Source organism: Terrapene carolina, unplaced genomic scaffold (assembly GCF_002925995.2).
Source record: "Terrapene carolina triunguis isolate 2854851 unplaced genomic scaffold, T_m_triunguis-2.0 Scaffold22, whole genome shotgun sequence".
Classification (NCBI taxonomy): Eukaryota; Metazoa; Chordata; order Testudines; family Emydidae; genus Terrapene; species Terrapene triunguis.
In genome coordinates this window covers 8,601,127-8,625,371 of record NW_020664373.1, presented here as the reverse complement: position 1 = coordinate 8,625,371, position 24,245 = coordinate 8,601,127, and the positions used below count along the sequence as shown (strand labels likewise).

At 38.2% G+C, this 24,245-nt stretch overlaps 1 protein-coding gene across 5 annotated transcripts in view; it reads left to right on the top strand.

Annotated features, from left to right (window-relative positions):
- LOC112117525 (neuronal membrane glycoprotein M6-b) overlaps positions 1-24,245 on the top strand; it is a 130,832-nt gene that overhangs the window by 89,374 nt on the left and 17,213 nt on the right. The window contains exons 1-2 of one of the 5 annotated variants that reach the window (XM_024215492.3): positions 7,173-7,561; positions 16,083-16,202. The exons of 1 other annotated variant lie outside the window; for it this stretch is intronic. In XM_024215492.3, coding sequence (XP_024071260.1) covers positions 7,501-7,561; positions 16,083-16,202 — 181 coding nt within the window. In that variant the 5' untranslated portion in view covers positions 7,173-7,500. Of the gene's footprint in view, positions 1-7,172; positions 7,562-16,082; positions 16,203-24,245 lie in introns of those variants that run through there. 3 more of the 5 variants (XM_024215491.3, XM_024215495.3, XM_024215493.3) reach the window with 3 other exon arrangements.

Genomic DNA, 24,245 nt, shown 5'->3' with positions numbered 1-24,245 from the left:
GTGGAACAATCCTGATATAAATAGGTTTCCCTCCACCCCCCATCTATAACAGGGATCTCAAACTCAAATCACCACGAGGGCCACATGAGGACTAGTACATTGGCCCAAGGGCCGCATCACTGACACCTTCTCATATAAAGGTACAAAAGCCCCTTGCTGCCCCAGGCCCCGCCTCCACTCCACCCCTTCCATGAGGCCCTGCCCCACCTCTTCCAACCCCTTCCCCAAAGTCCCCACCCCAACTCTGCCCCCTCCCTGCCCCCATTCCAACCCCTTCTCCAAATCCCAGTCCCAGCCCCGCCTCTTCTCCGCCTCCTTCCCTGAGCATGCAGCTCCTCGCTCCTCCCCCCTGGAAAGCGCTAAACACCACCAAACTGTTGTTTGGCGGTGGGAAGCGCCTGGAGGTAGGCAGAGGAGCGGGGACGTGGCACGCTGGGGGTGAGGGTGGGCGGCGGGTGAGGGGAGCTTGCAGCCTCAGGAAATAACTCCGGTCCGCGGGCCATGTGTTTGAGACCCCTGATCTACAATATATGCTGTCATACAATAAACAACATAACATATGATAGTGAATGTGGTATAAACATCTAAGGAGATGCTTCAGCAGATCCAGAATTAAATATGGATGACAATTTTCTGAGGTGGCCAGACAGATTTAGACATGAAAGATGTTAGAAGACAGAGTTCACAGTCAAGGATGATTCCAATTTATTTAGCTTTAGGCGCAAAAGTTTGTCAGCTCCCATCATGTGGTACTGACTCCAGATGATGGAGTTGAATATGAAGTGGGAGTGCATTTTGTGAAAAAGAGCAGACCTGAAGTATGGCATTTGGTCACATAGCTTGGATACCTTCATTCAGCTATGACTTGGAAACTGCTGCAGGTGCTCTAGGGGATATTGAGGTTGATAAGTGTGCCCAAATCTTTACCCCCTAAAGGGGGAAGAGGAAGTATATGTAATGTGTCTTGAGCAGTGGCTATAGTATGTTTGCATAATTTGCAAAGATTTTATAGTTGTGTAGCCAGCAGACAGTATTAATTGGATAACTAGGCAGTTGAACCCATGTTTAAATATAATGAGGCTTAAAAACCTTCAAAAACAGCCATGTCTTCCACTTCTAGGACTACAAACATGGCCACTGAATGTTCAGTGAGTAGGACTGGAGGAGAAACCTACAAAGATGTAAAAGGACAGCACTGTAAATGCCCGTGGTTATATAAAACCTGTTTCTGGTAGGGAGGTTGTGTGCTAAGCTTGGCAGGATCTATTTCACAATTCAGTTGTCATTCCAAGAGGTTCTGCGTTAGCTCTGGTGAATTTATAGGTGTGGAAATATAACTGCTTTGGTTTTCACTAGCTCTTAGTGTGTGTTTTCTTTTCTTGGGAAGGAAAGATGTGGGGTATAGGGCTATATTTGTTAAATATGTCATAGAATTTAGAGACCTACTAGAGCAATCTAATACATTTCACTGCCAGGGAATCACTCACTGTTACCTACAGAACATTTACTACAGTTTAGTCCACCCCAGTTTTAAAAGTCCCCTGTGATGGGGATTCCACTGCTTGCTTTGGCAGACTGTTCCATGTCAGGAAATGTGCCTGATATTCAGCCAAATTTTTCCTTTCTAAATTTCAACAGTTACATCCTCTTTTATTATGCTAAATAATTTTCCTTCCTCCTTGCTATTGGGAGGCTGTTTTCCTGTCCCCTTCACTTAGCCAAGTTGTATATATTTAGCTCTTTATAATCTTTCCTTATTATATATTCACTCCAGGCTCATAATAATTTTTGTAGCTGTTGCATGAGCTTCCTCCAATTTGTCAACATATTTCTGGTAAGCAGGTGCCAAGAACAGAACATATTTCAGGAGTGGTCAAGCCAGAGCTATAAAGAAGGCCTGTTGCTTCCATGTTGATGTATGCACCCCAACATTTTATTGGGTTTTTTTTACAGCTTTTTCACATTTTTTTCAGAATTACTGTTTTCCACATTTCTCCCTCCTGTTGATATTTGTAGTTTGAATTACTGTATTTTTCCACAGATCTTAGGTTTTTATTTCAAGATGAATCTTTTTTAAAGTTTCCATCCACAATTCTCATCTCTGAAAGTCTTTGGATTATTCTGCTATCCTAGCTAATGTTCTTAATGCCTTCCAGTTCAGTTTAATCTGTGAATTTCATTAATGTGCTGTTTACTCCTTTTTCTAAATGAATACTATTAAATAAGACTGTCCCTAATGCAGACCATTGCAGTGCTCCCCCCGCCCCGTACCACACCTCTCCTCAACTTGTTACTTTGGCATGAGGAAACAGTCTGAGTGACTACAACAAAGGTTCATGATAACTGGCAGTGTTTATATTCAAGCCATTTTGACTCCATTTTGAGAATAGGGTTTTGTGAGGCTCCGTACCAAAGGCTTAACCATAGTAAAATACAAATATATTAAATCTACTGCTTTACTTTGTCCACAGATTTGTAATATAATTAAGAAAGCAATTAGGTTAGGTGGTACCCAAACTTTCTGAATCCATACTACTTATTGGTTATGGTTCTCTTATCTGTAGTGGCCAAATCCTGCTGGCTTTCCCCATGAAAGTAGTCCCATTGGCCAAAATTTTCAAATCTGGGTGTCTAAATCTTAGGGTTTTATACTGCTACCCATCACATTAGCATCCAGGTATAAAATCAGTAACAACAGCTAATCCTTAGTGGCTTCATGGAGTCTTTGGCTTTCCTCTCCTTTTGGCTCCTAAATATATATTTAGCCATCTCAAAAATGTGGCCTTTGAAAATCAGGACTGTTACATGTAAGATCCTAAATATGGATATAGGAGTGAACTGTAGACGCCTAGGTTTAAAAAAATATGGCATTTAAGTGTAATGGGAATTTTATTGAAACTACTCTGCTAAGTAAGAGCAGTAGGATTTGGCCCAAGACGTTTAAGGACTGATTTCTCTCACTATTTTATGAGAAATAGAATTTACCAGGATCACTCTTGTTTATGAACAGTCATTGGGTATCTGCCTACTTCTCAGACTTTTTTAAATAGTTGAGAATTTTTATTGTGATGAGCTAAATTCACCAGCTAGTCCCTTATTACCCTAGGATACCTATTGTCCAAACTTAGGTCCCAATACTGCTCTATTCACAGAAGTCCAGGATTGGAGACTCAGTAATTTTATATATAGATATAATATACACACACACATTTTCAAGTATTCTGCATGTTATGTAGAGTATTAAAATACAATTTTATTATTTTCCTCATAATCATTCATTACTGATGTCACTAGTTAGCAAATATGAGACAATGATATCACTTGGAATTTTGTTTTTCAGACAGTTCAGCATGTCAAAGGAATTGGAGGCAGATTTTTAAAGCATCTCACCAGTATATGATAGCTATGAAGCTAAAACTAATTATCGTCTTTGAACATATCGCACCACATGAAAATTGTCGTCAGTTATAACTAAACACTATATCAGAGAGTTTACACCCAACTTTAGATAACTTGGGGTTAAAAACGTGTACAGAGTTTGGATGAAATTTAGGTTTTTGAAACTTCACATCTATGGTTTATATGTCAAGCGAAACCCCAAATAAAACCATAGGATAAACTGCATGTATATTTGTTCTTTCTTTTAAAAAAATGTATGCTTGTATTATCTGCTTACTTTAAAACCAGCCACTTTGGATATATATTGCAATCCTGTGTGATACAGAGTCTCAGGATTTAGCCTTCAAAAATCCAAACCGGTTATTTCAGCTTCAAACATTCTTTGGGAAAAGCGTGAAAATTCTTTGTTGTAGCTCTCGAAAGCCTTTGTCGAAATGGTGGAGTGTGTCCATCTACTTAAAGCTTATAATGAATTTTCTATAACTTATCACAGATCTCCTTATCCTTTATGAATGCAAACTAGATTGTCACTGACATGAATAGAGGCAGCCAGTGTTCAAAAAGAATAGGCACCTGCTAACAGAATTATGTTTTTAATATACTTACATATCTTTAAATATAGTTATTTATATTTATCTGATATATTTAAATATATTTAACATATTTTTAATTTATGTAATTGCAATGCTTTATTTTGACGAGGAAAAATAATTTCAGATATTTTTAAATAAATTAGTTCAAAAAAATAGGCAGTTATATTTTGTACGAACTGATTATCCACTGGGACCTATTCTGCAGTGTTCTCACGTACTTAACTCTGTTGCTTTAACTCCCAGTGTCCTGCTGTAGGCTTAGGGCTGTGTTTCAGCAGTAGAATCGTCCATTCATCCCTTCCCCCCCCCACCACCACTCATTTTTAATTTCATTTTGAGCTGCAAGTAAAATGTCACTCTATTGAACTCCTGGAGCATAATTGTGTGACTCTCCCAGCATTGGTTATCTCAGTCAGTCCTTATGACTGTGGTTATCTGGATTTCAGTCTCTGGAGATCATTTTTGTTAGGCTTTTTAAAAGTGTTCTGATGAGGGAAGGAGTAGATTCTTCATTCTAAAAATTCTTTGTGGTTGTCCGGGAAACAGTGCCCTTTACCACAGTGCTGGAGATATCTAGTGTTTGCATACAACCATAAGGTTATAATTATTATATTATATAAAAATAATATTATAAAATCTCCCTGGAGGACAGTGCATTCTCAAAAAGACCTACCTGATTTTGAGAGGAGTTGGGGTCTTGGCTTAGGTTTTGGTTAGAGTGATCTTGAACATGCGTGTAATAGATGTGTGTAATAGTACTGATGGCAGCAGAGGAGAAAGCAGTGCTTGTTCCATCTGCAGTGCTTGATAACGAAGGGAAAGAAGTGGAGGAGAATTAGGAAATGACTGAAGTAAGATGATAAAGAGTGACTTAAAACCCATCACATCTTTCAGCAAGCTGGAAAGCAGGAGGGAGTGGGAGAGAACTTCACACTTCGCTGCATCACTTAAATCTTTAGAGGATGATTCAGTAGCTAGAATTAATAATTTAATTAATTTAGATAGCTTTAAACAGTTAGATTGATGGCTCCTGAAGACATTAGTTCAAGTTCTTGAGTAGTTAATGTGTTCTTCTAGTGTTATGTATTTCTTCAGTACTTGGGGGTAGGAGGGGGGATCTTTGGAAGAAATGGGGGATGGTCTCCACCGCCTGCTAGATTTGTTAATAACACATCTGTTCTAAAGTCCTGAACTCATTCAACAAAAACTACTTACGAACCAGGAAACCTTCAACTTTCAACAGATAGGTCTCACTTAAATTGACTGGAGGTTCTACAGTGGTTTTCTTCTGAAGGCAATAAAGATAAGTGGGTCAGCCAGAACATTAAAAAACAACAACGAATCCCAAAGATGATCGTTGTATCTTGGGAAGTATGCCACACATCATAACCCCATTAAAATTGCATCAATTTGGATTTATTGCTATGCTCTGCGGGGGAAGAAATGAAGTAGCAGTCTTCCAAATAGGACAGTATAAGCCAAATACATTAAGGAAATTGAACTAAATATGGCATCACAATTATCAGAAACACTACCAGTTTATTGATAAATTGCAAGAGCCTCAGTGATTTTACTTGCAGAAACAAATAGCTACCTTTCCATTTTGACCTGTTATTTTCTGGCACTTCAATGAAACTTGGAGATGTGTGTCGTTTAGCATCATCGTCTTGTATTTTCGTTTTCACTGATGTCAGATGCAAAAATGCCCCCAAATAAAGTTTTCTTCGTTTCAAGGATCATTAGACAAAAATTTAATTCTGTTCTGTATAGGTTCTTATCACCATAGTATCTGAGCATAATATCACCGCCCTCATCACCATAGCATCTGAGTGCTTTCGTGTGTCAAATGTGGGTTGTTCTTTTTGTCATCCTCTCCCCAGGAGGAGAATTGTTTGTTACACAGCTTTGGGTTAGCCTCCTAGAAAGCGCTGTGGTAGAAAGTACCTTTGTGCTAGAGCAGCAGAGCTCACCTAAACCCAGCTTTTGGGTATCGTATCCAGTATATTGCAGACAAGTTAGAAGGTAATAAAGTGGTGGTGAACTGAGGTCATCCTTTACAGGAGGGACAGAGTATTTTAATCAACTGAAGATGGTAGAAAGCATTATTTGCAGATGCTGCTATTGAGAGCTTAGTGTCAGTGAGGAATCCAGGAGTATTCTCAAACTGTGGACTGAATTGACGAATTGTGGATGTGTTCCTCATAATCAAAGGAGACTGCAGCATGTCTGCAAATTCTTCAGAGTGCTTTTCTCTGCCCACCATCTTGCTCCAATTAAATACAAGGAACATGAAGGATGTGGGACTTATCAAGTATGGTGTTGAATCCCCTCAGCAACCACTAAAGTCAGTTGATACCCTATTTCCTTTTAGGATCAGCCCCAGGGCCAAAATTTTGAAATTGGTTAACTCACTGACCTCCATGATCCCTGTGGATGTACTTTAATTCTCTTCTTTAATTGCCTAAGACACTGCTTCAGAGAAGCACTTTAAAATGCACTTAGGTCCATCCCTTTTCAGGATGGTGCTTAAGCACATGCTTCACGCTAAGCGTGTGCTTAATTTCTTCCCTGAAAAGGGTTGTTCCCCTGAATCAGGACCTGACGTTAGGCGCCCATTTGAAAATTAGGGACTGTATGCTTGCTTACCCAGCTTTATTTTAAAAACTATTACATTGTACTTCTGTTCGTTTGTGGTCACATTGGTATTGTGATCTTTGCTAGCCAGAGGAGAAGGAAAGGATTCTGCTTTAAGCTCTCTGGATATGTTATGTGGACACAGATACATCCATACACAATTGTTTGTTTTCCTTTGGTTTGTGCTGTATGAGAGCCAAACCTTACTTGCTTCTTAAAGTCAGCAGAAGATAAACTGGAGGTGGCGTGCACGTTGTGTTTATGTTCTCTGCAAGAGCAGAGGGCATATGGAATAAATCAAAATGTGAAGCATAATAATAGGGTCCCATGGGAAAGAGAGCCTTGTGATTGTGTGATGACTCTCCTTAGAGACAGCAATAGGGGGGCTAGTTTCGTAGCTGAGTCATGCGACAGGAGGGGGCTTCTTTCATTCTCACATGCATCCCCACTTCTGATGTCACAAATCCATTCTTTGCTGAGAGAATTGATTAACATTCATTGGGAGCCTCTGGAGAAAGAGAGGGAAGGGGAAAGAGAGAGCACGCAAGGAGAAAGGGTGGTTAGCCGATTCTTCCAACCCCAGCTACATAGAAGTTGGGACACAATCGGACACAGAATGGCTATTTGTAACTGGGGTCCTTGGTGACGTATGGCTGAGCGTTTCCTGGCACAAATCTTTATGGACCAGTAAGCAGAGCGAAATTGAAGCTGACAAGACTTTTTGCATTTTGGAAAGGACTGTAATCTACTGTAGTGAAGAACAGAGCCACTCAATCACTGCTGCTGTAAATAAGAGACAGAAGGGAGTAAGAAAGAAAGAAGAGAAAAAGATTTTGCTGGGAGGAGGGGGGAGAAAGCATTTTTGGTGGATGGTATGAAGCCAGCCATGGAAACTGCAGCGGAGGAAAATACAGAACAAAGCCAAGAGAAAAAAGGTACCCAGAGGTCTAACAATAGCCTGTTTAAATCTTTTCATTGAGGGTACTTAAAGAGGGTTAGACCGTTTTTGTCACTCTTTTTAGAACAGCTCTTAAACAATCATTATTGCATCTTTCTAGCTTTCAGGGTTTTTTTTTTCCTGTAAGGCTTGACAGCAAATTAATAGAGCAGGAATCTTTCCCTCTGAATATGTTCTCGCTGTGAACCTTCTCCAATCCCATCAAAAATGGTGCGTTTCTGCAAAAGAAGCCTTGTTATTGCTCCTTCTTTGATCAGTTTTGGTAAATTAGAGAGAAAATGTGTGTAGGGTCCTCAGAGCCATAATCAGAAAATTTCACTGAGACTAGCCATGTAGCAGTGCTTTAGTGTTGTGCAATGCAGTGTGGGAGATCTAGGTTACAGGAACATGTAGCTTTCTGCCCGTTTAGAATGACATCCCTAGCTGCCTTGATGCAATAGATTGGTGCCAGATAGCAGACTGATTTTAATTCCTTTTCATCGTCTACATTTTACTCCATAGAGTTTTGTTTCTACAGAGGTTTCTCTATGGTAGGAAAAAGGAGAATAGTGCAATGAGTTAAGCAACGTTGAGGTCCCAGTGTGTGTGTGTGTGTGTGTGTAATCCAGAATTGCTCCTTGATGGGGAGAAGAGTTCCAAATTTATTATTCTGAGATAAGAAAATGGCAGTGTGGTAGGAGAGAGACTTAATTTAATCTGAGTGCTCCAGGTGATTTATTGATCTAAAGTTCAGCACTTCACAGGATAAATACCACCACTGAAGGACTGTTACATTTTGGACTCAGACTGCCGTATAATTCATGCCGTTCAGGATAGCAGGCTATCGTGCAAAGAGGCACAATAAATTCTGCTGAGTGATACAGCTCTAACAAAAATTATCTTATTAAAGTTGTTTGTTATGAACTCTTGACAGTACCTAGATAATGAGATCTCCTCAGGAACCTGTTGCATGTATTATTTCTTAGCTATTATAATATCACAACTGCTTCAACTGCTAATTTATATCCCTAGATTTTAGTGGGTTTTAATACAAACAAGCATTTAATTATATACATATATACATTGAAAAATCATTTGTTTCCTTGGTTTGAAGTTTTGTTTTTCTTTTCTAGTCCGTCTAATTCGAAACCAGCCTCCGTTTCAACAAAATGAAATTTGGCAAGTGATTAGACCATAGAAAACATAATCCCCTAGGGATTTTCCAAAAAAGAGTTACAATGCCGAGAGATTAAACTTTGAAAGCCATTAACATGCATGGGCAGCAATCAACATCGCTGGGGATTTTGAATGCATATTAATGTACAAAGTATATATCCTAAATACTTTGATAAAAATAGCCATCTCATTCACTTAGATTATTTTTAAAAGGTCTAAAGTTTTCCTTTCCACCAGGTAAATAATATATATATTTTAAATAGTCTCGGTGTATATATAACATTTACCAACTCTAAAAATGTTATTTCCATATATTGTGCATCACAAATAACGTACCTTGCAGACCCAGTAATGATTAGATAGTATTTTTCATCCTTGCCTAAATCCCCAAAGCACAGCATGTAGGGAATGTTCATTCTTTTAAACAAATTATCAGTTAAGGCTGATATGACGAATGACAGACTGTCTTGCACGACAAATGACCGATTGTCTTGTTTTCATAAAGGGGCAAGCAGAAGGGACTTGGAGCCTTAATTTTTCCACTGTTTCCTAGCTTTCCTGTAGCTAGTTTGACACATTGAACATATTTAAATGCATTTAGTATTTTTATGCCTTTGTTGTTCTTGCCTACTTCATCATTTATGAAAGTAACATACAGCCTTGCAGACACTGTGAAGTTGTATCTTCATTCAGTCCAACATTGCCTTTCATAAATGTAAACCGTATACTATGCATGGCAATAAAATATGAAGAGTAGAACTGGTTGCCTTGTCTCAATTTAAACAATGAAATAAAATAATCATCCAGATCAACTTGCCTATTCCTTTCAACAAGTACTCAGTGAGGAAGGGCATTAAGTTTTGTTTTGAGATTTTGGGGCCAGATTGTCAGAAGGGCTCAGCTGTTATTTAGGCACCTAAATGAAGAGGCAGGATTTTCATAAGAGCCCAGCACCCGGTAGCTCACACTGAGAACCAGACATACCAACCCGTGGGGAAAAAAATGCAGAAATTGAGCTCGTTGCAAGCTTAAATAGCTTGAGAGTTGCTTGATTGGCTTGTAGCTTGTTGCTTGTTGTAGCTTGTTGCTTCTTTTTTTTTTTTTTTTTGTTCGGCTCCCGGCAAGCAGGGGCAGGTGTGTGGGTTTTTTTGGGTCGGGGGGGGGGAACAAGCAGGGGCAAGGGGGGAGAGAGTCAGGGGTGCACAGCGGACCCACCACAGTCCCAGACTGCACGCCGGGGGGATCTAGTCACATAGAGTGTTGGGGTTCTTAGGGATTGGCTTGTTTTGGCCTCATTTTGAAATGAGATTAGCTTGATTTTTGGTTTATGGTGAAAGTCGGGGTGCTTATTTACTATGTGAAAGTTGGCAACTGTGCTGAGAACATGCTGGGTACTCTTGAAAATCCTGCAATTTCATTTAGGTGCCTAAATAGGAACTGAGCCTTTTGGAATATCTGACCATTTACTCCAGTGCCGAAAACTGGAGGTCTTAGATTCTGAGATCTCGAGCATGTGAATACCCTTCAATATTTTCTTTTCAAATATCACAATTTTTTTTTTACAAAACCTTACTTTCAGAAATAAATTGCCAACTTAAATGAAATAAAATAAGCCAGAGGTCATGGGGTTTGTTTTTATTCCTTATTGCTCTTTAACAATAGGAACTGTGATTGTGTTAACACACCATAAATATTGAACAAGAAAAGATCCTAGCCATTCATCTCCATTTAGATATCCAAGTTCATGTACAGTATCATGTGCGTACACACAAACTGTGGAGAAAACAAACATGTTTAATTTGAAGTGTATATATAACACAATAGGAAAAATGTCCATTTTCACTATTAATGGTCTAAATTTCTATGGATTTTTAAATCAAAGGATCTCAAAGTGCATTTACAAAAACAATAGCAATACAAACATTTATTAACTTTAACTTATGTAGAATCAGCACCTCAGTGAGGTGAGAGAGGACGGTATACATATAGTATACTTCAGCCACCCCGCCTCTGTAGAAAACGTTGCACAATAACATTGTATAACAGTGTAGGACAACAAGTGAAGGTGTAGTTTACTTACAGTATCTACACATGTATGCAACTGAATAGTGATACAGCCTACGTGCAGTTCAAACTATGGCAGATACAAAGGGGCAGATGCTTAGCTGGTGTAAACAGCAATAGTTCCATTGACTTTAGTGCAGCTACAACAATTTACACCAGCTGAGGATCTGCCCCAAAGTGTTGAAAAATATTTAGTTATTTGGGAACGACTGTGCAAATTACATCTTTCTTACGTTACAAACATTCTAAAATTGCAAGTAAAATAATTCAGGGTTCATATTAAATCATAAAAGTATTCCCCCTTCAGGCAATGATGCATAGTCCAACTGTTGGATTTGCAACATCCTTCACACAGCTGTTTCTCTCAAGCTAGACAAGAAATACTGCTGCCCTGATTTTTTAATTGGAAGCTGAACAACGCCCTTGTTCACAGAGATAGGAAATAAGTATTGCTTAGTCTGCATATCAGCAGCTCTTATCAGAGAGAAACACCATGAGCAGAGCTCATGTAAACGTTGAGTAGATCTTTTACAGAGCTACAGAACAGACTGAATGAACTTAAAGATGAGGGTTTACAAATTATTACAAATGACAGAGTTTATCTTGTAGGCATTAAATTAAATCAAAATGTGAGGACTGGGTAGGCAGATTCACTGAGCTGGAATAAACGGGCAAAATGAAATGCCGTTTTGCATCAGCAGTGGAGGAAATACATCCAGATACATATTGAGAGAGACAAGAAGTTTGCTTTTTTCATGCAACAAAGAAAAATATTACTCTTAAGTTGTAAAAGTGCCAAAAAATTGCTGTGACTGACCATAATAAATTAGGCATGAAGGTCTGGTAGAAAAGCAACTACTGAGAAATAGTTTTATTGTATTAGACTAATGCATAAAAAGCTCCAATTTTATATGCTGTATTATAAAAGTAGATGGAAAAATCTGAGCCGTTGTGCTGGAAATTCATTTTGATTGTAGGTTAGAAGGGAGCACTTAATCAGTGAAAATGAAGTTCATAATTAGGAATTGCTGTGAGAGATTTCAAACAAAGAGTTTCGTTATGCATGATTATGTATTAGCCTAAAACAATACAATTACATGTCAATTTTTATAACATTTTTATACCAATTTTTTAAAAAGTGTGAATTTGCAAAATGTGTGTAGTTTAAAACCAAAATAAATAAGTATAATTAGAGAGAGAAGGTGGGAGAGGTAGTATATTTTATTCTACCAACTTCTGTTTATCCAATAAATGGAGATGAATGGTTAGGATCTTTTCTTGTTCAATATTTATGGTGTGTTAACACAAAGCAAGTCCCTATTGTTACAGAGCTGTGTAAGCTTGAAATCTTGTGCCTCTCACCAACAAAAGTTGGTTCAATAATAGATATCACCTCACCCACCCTTGTCTTCTAATATCCTGGGACTGACACGGCTATATTACTGCATACAATAAGTATAATTGACTTATTAATGTTAGAGGTTAATTTCATTTTGAGGGAAGCCCTTGATTGTATAAACATTAGGCATTTGATGGATATGAAGATTGTGGCTCAGGTACCTTGATCCCACAAATGGGAATATGCTGAGGCCACTCGAAGAAGTGGTTACTTACCTGTAATTTAAATTCTTCAAGATGAGCCTCTGCATATACCCGCATGTGGAATCAAGGCACCACAAGTGGGAATGTGCAGAGGCCCATCAAAGAAGAGATGCTCTTTCTTTTTAGATTGTTTGAATAACACAATAACCCATCTTCTTATACAAATTATACTTATTAGCCAAAGTTTTCAAAGCTAGGCCTCAATTGTTAGGCTCCTAAATCCATATTTCAAAGGTGCCCAAGTTCCCTTTTGACTTCAGTGGGATTTGTTGGTGCTCATCCCTCCTGAATACAATGCCAGTTAAATAGAAGTGCCTGACTATAAATCTAGAAGTAAAACATTTTGGAGTCTAGCCTAGAAAATCTTGGCCGTTACGTATGATAGGGATAACAATGTGTCAAACCTAGTGATTTAGGTTTTAATTAATAGGATTTGGTTTCTAACTAAAAAGTGAATATCTTAAAAAGAGTGTATCCCCAGTAGTTTGCCCAAATGATCATGTGAAGGAAGACTTAAACATATGTGGCACAGAATATGGTAAAACCAGAAAGATTTCCAGATTGCACTGTACATGCACAATAGGCACGATATGACACCATATAGAGCATTGACGTGGAATCAAAGTAAAGGTGGAAAAGGACCAACTATGTCATCTACAGTAAGCCTTAATTCTTCCTGTTACCTGGCTAGTCTTGCTCCCAATGTTATAGTCACCGGCTAATTGTTGGGTGGAGTTTTCACCACTTCCCTTGAGGAGACTCTTCATAATCTCCTTTAGGAAATAACAATCAGATTACATTTTCTGTGATTAATTACTCCATATCAAGACTACTTGGCCCATTTTAACCCTCCCCCCCACATCCACCCCATCTCCCACACACATTTTTATTAGAAGACCACAGATGGTTCTTTCATTGATGTATAAACAACAAAGAAATGTAGATTTTTGACCCAGTAACTACCATAGATGTATATAGTTGTGTGAATTGTAAATTAGAGCACCTGTAGCTATTATTTGTGCGACGACATACATAAACTATGTAAATAAATGTTCAGAATGACATACAAATTCTAAAAAGGATATCCAGCTATAGCTGATCATTGTACCTAAACAGTAACCTAAAGTAATCCTAAAAGTGCAACTTCCACTGAATTATAATTTTCTCCCTTAAAAGTGAACTGAAATACTTTTGAAATAAATATTCAGTGCTATTTAATATACTAAATCATGACCAAAACACGGAGAGTTAAGGCCTAGTTCTGCCATACTTTATGGAGGCCGTTATTGCTCAGACTAAAGTCTGTGAGATTTCTTATGAAAATACTTTCGATGAAAAGAAATAACAAATTTTGGAATTTCTCCTAGAAATTTAGAAATATTTTAGTTACAAATTCTTAGGCTTTGTCATAAAACCAGAAAGTTTCAAAATTTCCATGAAAATTTTAGTTTCCAAAATGCCTTTTCATTAAAAAATAAAATAAAGGCAAAGTTTTGACCATTGCTATTAAAAATAAATAAGAGGATGTTTAAAAGTCAGTCCTTATACTTACCTGCCAGCTCATGATTTTAGGATTCAGTGTTTCTCCAGCAAGAACTAGTGATCCAACTGGCATCTGTGGTAGAGTAAGAGGACTCCAGAACTCTGACCTCACGTTTGACAAGATAAAAGCCTTTCCATTTATTTTTATTTATATTAGTTTATATTAAAATTATATTAGTATTTTGGCATCTTAAATGTCTTTGAGTAAGTATTTGAATTTAAGTTCTCCTTTGTGATGAAAAATGCTTCCTCTTAAAGCACATTCTAATTTAATATCATTTTCTTCTCCAAAAAGTAATTAGTAATCTTTTATTTAAAAAAAAGTGGTTTTATGTACATTAGAGAAATGGAAAACAATAATAACTGAACATTGCATGTTTGAGGAAGGCAAGTATATGAGAAACAATGAATAGTACTATACAGTATCAGCAAGTGCATTCTGCCATCATTTTCTATTTTTGATATTGCATTCAATTCCTATGGCATCTATCCTGATCTCATAAACAGGATTGCTATTGAATGAGCAACAGGAGAAGAGGAAGTCATTGCAGGAGACATTGTCTTTGGATACGTAATCATTTTAGGAAGATGCACTAGAAAACATTTGAAAAGTAGTTGAATATGTAGGCTGTCGAACTTCTGTTGGTTTTTTTTTTTTTTTTTAGGATGGGGAATGGGGAAGGTTTCCCCAAGTAGAAGAATAAAATATGTGAAGCAGAATAACTTCTTTCATGAAAAATATGGGCTATATATAAAGCTGTTGGCACAAATTACAAAGAGAAGGAAATGATCAAGAGGAAATAAACTACTAAGCATTCATTAAAGAATTAACTTGGTATTGCTCCCAAGGACACTCTTTTTCTTTTGCAGCAGGTAGTAATACTACCAACAGATTATTCATTAATACAATATGTATATAATTTCTTGTTTCCATCCTCCTAGATACAGATCACTGGACTCCTAGGAACAGATTCTCCTCTCACTCCTGATTTACACTCGTGTAACCGTACTGAAGTTAGTGGAGTTACACCTGTATAAAAACAGTGTGAGAGGAGAATCACACCATATACTTCTGTTTTTAGACTAGAAATTTGTGGTACCTTATCTTTCTAGTAACCTGCTTCTCTGACCTACTTGGAAAGTAATTGTTTGTAATGTCCTAAACTATATCTCATCTACCTGCTGAAATGCTGCTAAATAAGATTTATTTTGGACAAAGATGACAGTTACTTGTTCATGTAGCTACTACAGAGTGGAACTTCCAGTGTATTTTAAGAAATGATCCATCTTGCATTGACAGCCTGGCAATTCATAACCAAGGCAAGGTGAAAAAATGTCGATCCAAAAGAAGTTTGATGCTGTTTTGCCAATAGCCTCTTTCTGGAATGCTCAGGAGCAGTAAAGCTTTGAAGTACTCTCCCAACGAATTACAGACCATTACATATGACTGGAAATGACATAACACTACTGAAATTTATCAACAATTGAGAGAGGTCTGGGGGGAGAGAACAATAATGAGTCGAATTCTCCTTGCATGTACATTGTAAAACTGGAGTAACTCTGCTGAAATCAATAGAGCTGGTCGAAATTTGCACCAGTGTGAGAGCAGCTTTTCTCATCTATTTGTTTTAAGAAGTTAACTTTGCGCCACTGGACAAATTTGTGTTTGAGTCTCTCTCTCTCTACATCTGGTGGTAATTATCTAACTCTGCTGGGTTTAGGATACTCTAAAAATAGATATTTGGTTTCCCACAATTCTGTTTCCCTTTCCGCCCTATCTCTTAGAGAAGGGACTGTTTTCCAGAAAAGAGAAGGGGGTTGGTGTGAGGTAAGTGAGTTTTGATGATCAGAGACCACAACAGACTAGAACGTTTTAATATGTATTTATGTTCATTCAAGAACCGAGAGGAGTTTTAAACATTCTTGTGTCAGTAATGGTCTTTAGCTCATAACTTTAACAGCATATCCTGTTGATTTTCCTCCTGTTGGTTGGTACAAATTGGTTATATTTCAGTTATTAAACCTCAGCATATTTTTCTGGACTCTCCACTTAATTTTAAAATTAAATGAATAAAAGTATTGAACAAATTTTTGTTTGCTGGAGACACTGACATTTTACCACCTAAAATTGGCAGTGATCACCAGACCAGAAATGGAAATTGGCAGGTACCACTGGATGTACAGGAGTTCAAGGCCACACCAGTACCATCATGTGCCAGCATTGAGAGGCAATATTAGTCCTTTGGGGATTCAAGGTAAATAAAGGGTTGGGGTGAAATCTAAATGGAGAGTTCAAATACAGTAGCACAAACATGATTTGCAGTAGCTGTAATCTTTTTAAAAATGTTTTTCTATGTTTCTTAGTCAGTTAGGAGTCTGATTTTCTCGTGATTGCTTGAAATAAACTTTAATTTTAATCTGTTAGTGTTGGAAAGGCAGTAGCTTTCTGTTAACTGTATTGCCAGCAATCATTTCAAAACTGTCCACTGCCAAGGCAGAATAGTATTGCTGTGTATGCAAACCCAGTCAGAAACTGATGATGATGATATAATTTATAATCCATCAGTTGGCTTCCATGTCCAAAGACAGCAATACACAGTGCAGTGGGTCTCCTATCAAGTGCTTCTTTGAACACTATTTCACCTAATAGCTCATTTTCTAGCAGCAATTCTGTGTGTGTGTGTGTGTGATGTTTTAAAGAAAGACTAAGGCCAAGATTTTCCAAAGTGATTAGTGATTCTGCATGTGTCAGATTTTGGGTGCCCAATTTAAGTCACTAAAATGGAGGCCCGATTTTCAGAGGGTGAGCACTCAGCACTTTTTGAAAATTCCCTTTGAAGTGTCTCAGGTCAAGCAACATGCAATGTTATTTTGCCCAACCAGCCTCTTCCCTGGATGAAGCTGATCTATTTAATTCAGTTCAGAGATTTGAGCGCTACATTTGGAGAACATTCACCAAGTTCTCCACTTAGCCCCTTCCCTTATATAACCTGATGAACTGGTTCTTTGGACCTTAAAATGCTCTTTCCATGGTAGGCTTAGTCTGTATGCTAGAAATGGATGAATATTTTTATTGTCAAATTGTATATTCAAAAATATTGCTAAATTAGTCAGATGTATTATTTGGTTGATCAGGTCTATTCTGCTCAGCTATGGAGGGTAGAGGGAGAACTTGGTACTGGTAATACTACTTTGCATTGTTAATGGCTCTTCATTATATTTCCTACAAGTAGAAACAGTACTGTTGCATAACCTCCCAAAGAGAATTTAAAATGCAATGGGTTGGCAATATTCTGAGGTACCTTTTCAGATCTCCACTTCAGCTAATGCCTGAGTCTTAGAGTCATCAGACTGACCTTTTTCTTGCTGGAGTCTTAGTTGTGAGCCTGCTACCCAGATTCGGAGAGAACGGATTCAGAATGGCCAGGTATATATAAGAATATCTGATGTGGACTATTGTCCAAAGTCCCAAAGGGGAGCCAATGGCTAAATACATACAGAAATCTTCTAGCTATGCTCAAGGTGATAATACTATGTATGGAATAATTTTAAAACCATTTTGGACCATTAATGGTTTAGCCAGACTTCAACAGATTTATCCGTAGTGCTTTGTAGCACCAGAAAGTGGGCAAGTTCTGTCTACTGCTAGATCTGAAGTGGCTCAAGACATTTGTTTGTGATTGCAAAGTCTCTGAGATGTGGTGATCTCTGATGTGTTCTACAGATGATGTGGCTACTAAAAGCTCCTTTTCTTTGTCACAAGCCCAGCATTCAGTACAAATGTGATCAATCTGTTTTATATACTGGTGCTAAATTTCAAGAAGGCCTTGTTTCCATCAGAGAGATTTTTTCAGATCAAATGTTGAAGAATATCAGAGGCAAAGATCATGATTCACAAGTTCAATGCTTATCTTAGCCATCTTTTACAAGCTTATGCACCACCTGGTCATTTGTCTCTATTCTTTAGAAGAAATAGCCAAAAGATTCTGTATATCTTTACTCAACTACCTGAGAGCAAAATCCTTATTACACTGGTAGCTGTCAGTCTATATCATTAAAGGAAATCCACTTCAAGAACCAATGATCAATGCCATCCAGAAGCTGAGGTCTGTCCACGGACGCTGGTTGAATTAGGAGGCTTGCTAAAATACAGACATAAGCTTTTAGCTTGGGAGTGCTAGGACATTTCTGAGACTTTTCAACAAAGATTTGAAGTTACAAGAGGTCCTGGGCGTAACCTGAACACACAAGAGGCTGAAAATGACATTTTAATGTGGGAAACTCAGTTTCTGATTACTCTGATGTAAAGAAACCTGAATCTCTCCAGCTGTGCTATGCAGTAGAAAACTGAGAATAGTAACAGAACAACTCGCTGAACAAGGCTGGAACAAGGATACCAATCTCTGTGCCAATGATTATTTAGTCACAATGAAATGCTACTTCTTCCCTTGAAAGAGGAACATAATCAGAACAATGGATGTTTTTCATTTCAGAGCTGGTACAGGAATCTCTTGTTTTGGATTGCACCGAATAGTACACTGGAAAACACTCCCAACTCTACTAACATGTAAACTTTCTTCCTATAGCAACCTTCCTTATCTCCTCTTTCAGTGTCGGTAATAGGTGGTATTAGGAGAGCAAACTTTGTTTCCCTTTAATATTTTGCTTCTTTCACTAGATCTCTAAATAAGCAACTATCAGCCCCGTTGGATCTTTAATTAATCAATGAAATGCTACTTTATTGTCCGTCTTTCTTTAAAATTCTTTGTTTAAAGATTGGCACCCTTGTTTTAAGATGAACATTCTTGTGGAAATTCTTCCAGATGAATTGGTTTTTTGTTTGTTTTATGGTTTTTCTTTTCCTAGATTTCTTCCTAAAAATTTTAGGTTTTTTGGGGCCTACTTTAGATAGGCATAAAGGCACGAGAAGGTGCACCCTTCCATCAAGATTTAAGATCATTCCATAAGGATGCAGGCTGTCTAGTGAGCAGGGGGAAATTTGCAAAGCATCTACCTAGGCACACACCTTCACCTTGGTTGGTGCTACGATGGGCCAAAGGTCTTTATAGTGGTGGTTCATTTTCCTCTTATTCTGTATTTAGGTAAGCTATTTCTCTAAAGACCCCTTAGTTCCAGATTGGTACCGAAAGGCTGAATTTGGCTTTTGAATCTCAGATCCACTGGTCTGAAAATCTCTCCCCCCTCCCTTTTTTTTTTAAATTTATATTTAAGTAGGAGTCTTACTGGGGGGAGAGATTGTTTTTGTTTACTTCCTTGTAGCTAAGGAAGTGTCAACTGGAGAAGCAGTTGGTAGCTGTGGTTGAGATCCAGTGTGATAAGTCTTATTCTGCTATTGGATACTGCTGGCATTGATGCATTGTGAGGTAAGTTACCACTTCCAGACTGGGGGATCTAAGATTCAAAACTCAAATTTTACAGGTAAGAAACTAATCTTTGATTAAAACACAAACATTGTTAAAAATAGTTGTTCTCTTTTTTTTCACAAGAAAACCCAGGAAACTCTAGTTCATGCAGGGTGAGGTTTACAAAGGCCCCTAAGCAGTCAATGGGAGGTAGGTGCTAGCTCACATGATCACGTTTGTAAATCCCACTGGGCTTCTGTCTACCTCTTTAGATGCCTAAATACCTTTGTAAGTCTGGTCTGGTGTCTAATTTTTTACACCTTTTGGCTCAGAGTTGTCTAGATAAGTCAGCCAAGCCAGCATGTTCTAAAACTGGGAGATGACTAGTGTGCATGACGAGGTGGGCGGAGATCAGGGTGAGAGGAGAGAATAGAAAGAGGGACTGTTTTAATAAAAAATATGAAATGGCAGACTGATTGCAAATCCTGTGTTTTGTGTATGCTGTTCATGTGCGGCCTCGTGTGGAGTTGGACTGAGACTGATAACTTTTGCCAATGGAGTGATTTCAAATTAATGAATTCTGCATATAGATTAACACCTCCACATACAAGAGTCCTTGGAAAAAATGTGTGCTGCAAAGTACTGGAACAAATCTGCAGGAGGAATTACTGCCAAAGTTATATCAACAGAGCTCAGACTACTTTTATCAAGGAAGTTCTTTTAAAATACCGTAGTGATGCAATGATTAATAGGAGGTTGTATTTTTCAGAAATAACTGATAGTGAGAGAAATGAGTGGGAAAATATCCACCATTATGGACCCAGTTAAGACTGTTCAAAGCAAATCCTCTCTTAAAGCACAAGTTGACCAACTTTCTTCTCTTCAGAGGTGGTGCAGAAGTGCCTTGCTTTGAAGTGCATTGTCTCATGGGCTGGAAAGAGTTCCTGTCTCTTCTGTTGACAAGAAATGAAGTTGTTGGACTTTCATCTCAGGCTGACCAAACTGGAACAAGAGAACTGCTCTTGGCCTATTGTCTCATGTGTCACAGTAGTTCACAAGTACTCCTGTTCTTTTTGTGGATACAGACTAACATGGCTGCTACTCTGAAACCAATAGTTGAATGCTTGATATTATGTATCATTAGCAGCCTAGAATTGATGCATGTAACAAACATGGAATCAATGTTTCATATTTTATAGATCATATTGCCTTAAAAGAGGCCATCTTCTGAACACTTATAAACTGAAGGACCATTTCACAGAACTGGAACTGCATCAAACTGATTTAATTTGGAAGAATGTGCATTTCTGTCTTCACTATAGATTCATAGGTTTTCACACACCACCTCTGCCAGGGCAGAATCTTCCCCAAAGTATTGTTGTGACTCCTTGACCACCTTGAAATAATATGTCTGACACTCTGGCTGAGAAGGTTGGACACCATCGAACTAAACCATGTTGGTTCTCCAAAGTAGTTAGTCCTTATTGTGAGTTGGTTCTTTTTAAGCTTGAAAAGTAGCAGTTAGAAAGGCTGCAATAGCAGCTTTTTATAAGCATATGTGTAAAGGAAAATATTGATATGAAATACATAGTACCTGCAGCAGAAGCTTAATCCTTAGTGCACCAGGACCCTTAGATAGTTTATAATGGTATGCACAGGCAGTGCTCTTTCAAAATACAAAGGGGCCTAAGCTCCTCTTATTATAACATGCAGTATTATAGGTCCAAGTCCTGCAAAGATTTATGCACATGCTAAGTATTAATCATATGAATAGCAATATTTGAGTTCACCCTTAGCTCAGCCTATTTTTCTGCGGTTCAGTCGCACTCCTTGCTCTAGTACCTAAGCAAGGATTTTGGCTTAGTGTATTGAGTTACGTTTTTTATAATTTGTTTGCAAAATTGAAATTGAGCGGGACAAGATAAGAACGGAGCATAGGCCTTAACAGAGGCTTGCAAATAATTTTTAAAAATTACAATTCTAGGGCCAAGCGCTGATTGTGCCAAATAGAAAAGGTCAGAGGAGAAACATTTAACACACACTTTTTTGATGTATCATTGTGGTGGTAAAGATTTTCCCTCGCAATCCCCCTTGTTGCCACAGTTCATTGATTCCTGCTTTGGGTGATGTTCCAACATATGTCTTGCTGATATCACATCAAATGCAGATGGTCACCTGATGTTTATGGCTGAGAGAGGAGTCAAGTAAATTTCATTTTGTCTATGACTCTAATGACTCTGAGTAGTCAATGTCTGTCTTACTCATCAAACCCCTGAAATTTGAGAGCTCAAGATCCTAAGGACAAGGGTAAGCGCTGTGTGTTGTAAACTCACCCCTTTGTGTCCACTATACGGCAGGCCATATTGTCCCTATTAGAGAAGTTGTAATCTTGCCCCAACCTTCCCTCAGCAGGGTGTGTTACAGTCTGAGAATTGCTGTCTGAAAGTCCCTCCCCATTAATTCTGCATTTCCTTGCTTTTCTGGATTTAAATCGGGTACACCTTCACAGTGCTGAAAGAGATTTGGCCACAGAACTGCCAATGGCATTAATGGGAATTGTGTGACTAAAGTCCTGCACATATTCAGTGGTCTGTATATAGTCTCCTCTCCTAGCTATTTATGGGTATATTGCTCATCGCAGCTCAAAGAAGAATTATATGAACAACCAGTATCATCGCTGACTTTTTATGTATAGATTGATCCTTTACCAGTTTCCTATGACTGATAGTTTCCAAGAGACTACAAGAGAATAGTTAGTTCCTGTTCTTTCTCCTCTATTTATTTTTTTCCCTTAGTAAGAAATATTCAGGGTGAGTTGTATGTGTGTGTTTAATAGCATTCATTCCCTAGAGAATAATCTCAGTCCTTGTTTTAGCTGGCCTCCTTCTGAGAGTGTGTTAAATCTGTAGCCAGGATCACAAGCAGCTCTGGGCAAATCACTGGGCTGTTATTAACCTGCCTCCATGGCAACTTCTGCTCACAAGCCTGAGGACAAAAAATGTTTTTATTCTGCTGAGCAGCACAAAAGATTCTAGTGATGTGTTAGACAAAATGGCCATTGAAAGCCAGATGCATTGATGTGTATTTGTAATGCCCGGTTTATATTTAAACTGTTTTACACTGCTGATGTGCTAGGGTGTATAGAGTGCTAAAAATTGCATGGTATTATCTGTGTGCAAAGTAAAGACAGAGCAGAATTTGTGCCAAACAGATTTTTTATTAACATGTTTTTAATAAACTTCCCAAATCATACTAAATACTACAACATTGTTTACAGGATACCCAGCTTCAGCAGCAGAATGTGTTATCAACTTAGTCTGCTTATTTCATATTGATTTACAAATTTGCCACTGCTTTTCAGTTGTATGGTAACTCACTGCCTACTGATTCAGAAATATAGCAGAGTACAAGGCAAACTGCATCTAGAAAGATCAAATTCTCCAGGCCAGATTCTCAGCTGCCGTAACCTGACATAGCTCAGTAGATCAGTTGAAGTTCTGGACCTCCATGTTTAATGGAAATACTCCAATACTAGCCTAGAAAGTTTGGTAAGAAAAAATCCTTAATTTTGTCTGAACTAATAGTAGTACAGTAAAAGCTTTGTTATCCGGCATGTTGGGGGAATGGGGGGTGCCGGTTAGTCAAAAATTCCAGTTAACTAAGAGTTATACTTACCAATGGAATACCAATTTTCAAAGAATTAGAATACAATAAAATTAATCAAGTATAAAATAGTATACAGGTACTCACCAATCCAGCAGCAGTACTGCACTGCAGAATAGTTGGTTTCTTGAAGCACTTAGGTGTATACAGGTAACGTTTTCTATACAGTAGGGTTATCTTATGACACTACATATCACTATGGGCAGTGCATGGCGTTCACCCTTAACCCTTACACTTAACATTAAAAAGATAAGAAAAAGCGACAAAGAGTCCTGTGGCACCTTATAGACTAACAGAAGTATTGGAGCATAAGCTTTCGTGGGTGAATACCCACTTCGTCAGATGACATGCATCTGACGAACTGGGTATTCACCCACGAAAGCTTATGTTCCAATACTTCTGTTAGTCTATAAGGTGCCACAGGACTTTGTCGCTTTTTACAAATCCACACTAACACGGCTACCCCTCTGATACTAAAAAGATACTGAACATAATTTAATCTTTGATGATTCAGAAGGCACTTCAGGATCTTGCAGTGCCTTAGGGTCATCATTATCAATATCAATTATCATTGTAGATGTAGAAGGTGTAGGAGATTGAGCTGAATCTGTAATGACCCTATGACACACCCTGGAAGCTGCTTTTTTGAATAAATCCCTGATATCAGCTTGCTTACTTGTCTTCTGCCTCTTTTGCATAAAAACAGAGTGCAGAATGTGCAATTGCATAACCTCCTGGGCAGTATACTAGTCCCAGTTACTAGATTGAAGATTTGTATTGGGAGATATCGGAAATGCCAGTTAATAGAGCTTTCTGGCTGATAAAGTGACGGATAACATAGCTCTTACTGTATCTGGTTTTGAAAAACTTCTCCTGGTTGTGTATTGGTAATCGTGGGTGTAAAAAATAAAATAAAATAGGAAAAAACCTCATACTAACAGGTTTCATTGATGTGAATGTAGTGTCTCCAAAAAGTACATTTTTTCTGTGTTACGGCAACGCTGCAAACATTCTTTAACTGGGTCATATTAAAATAAGGATTTTGGGGGGTCTGGCAGTCTAACGCCTCAAACAGGTGGTGTATATTCTGCAAAGCTGATACCCTTTGATAGGAACAGCTGTGTATAAACTCCATCATAAAAGTTGTTGACTGAACACGTGTACAGGCGTACACGCTGCCATGTCTAGCATGGAAATACGCCATTGACAGTATTTCCTTGTTTTGTTGAAAGCGAGGGCTGGGGGTGTATGTTTGCCCAAGGACCACAGAGA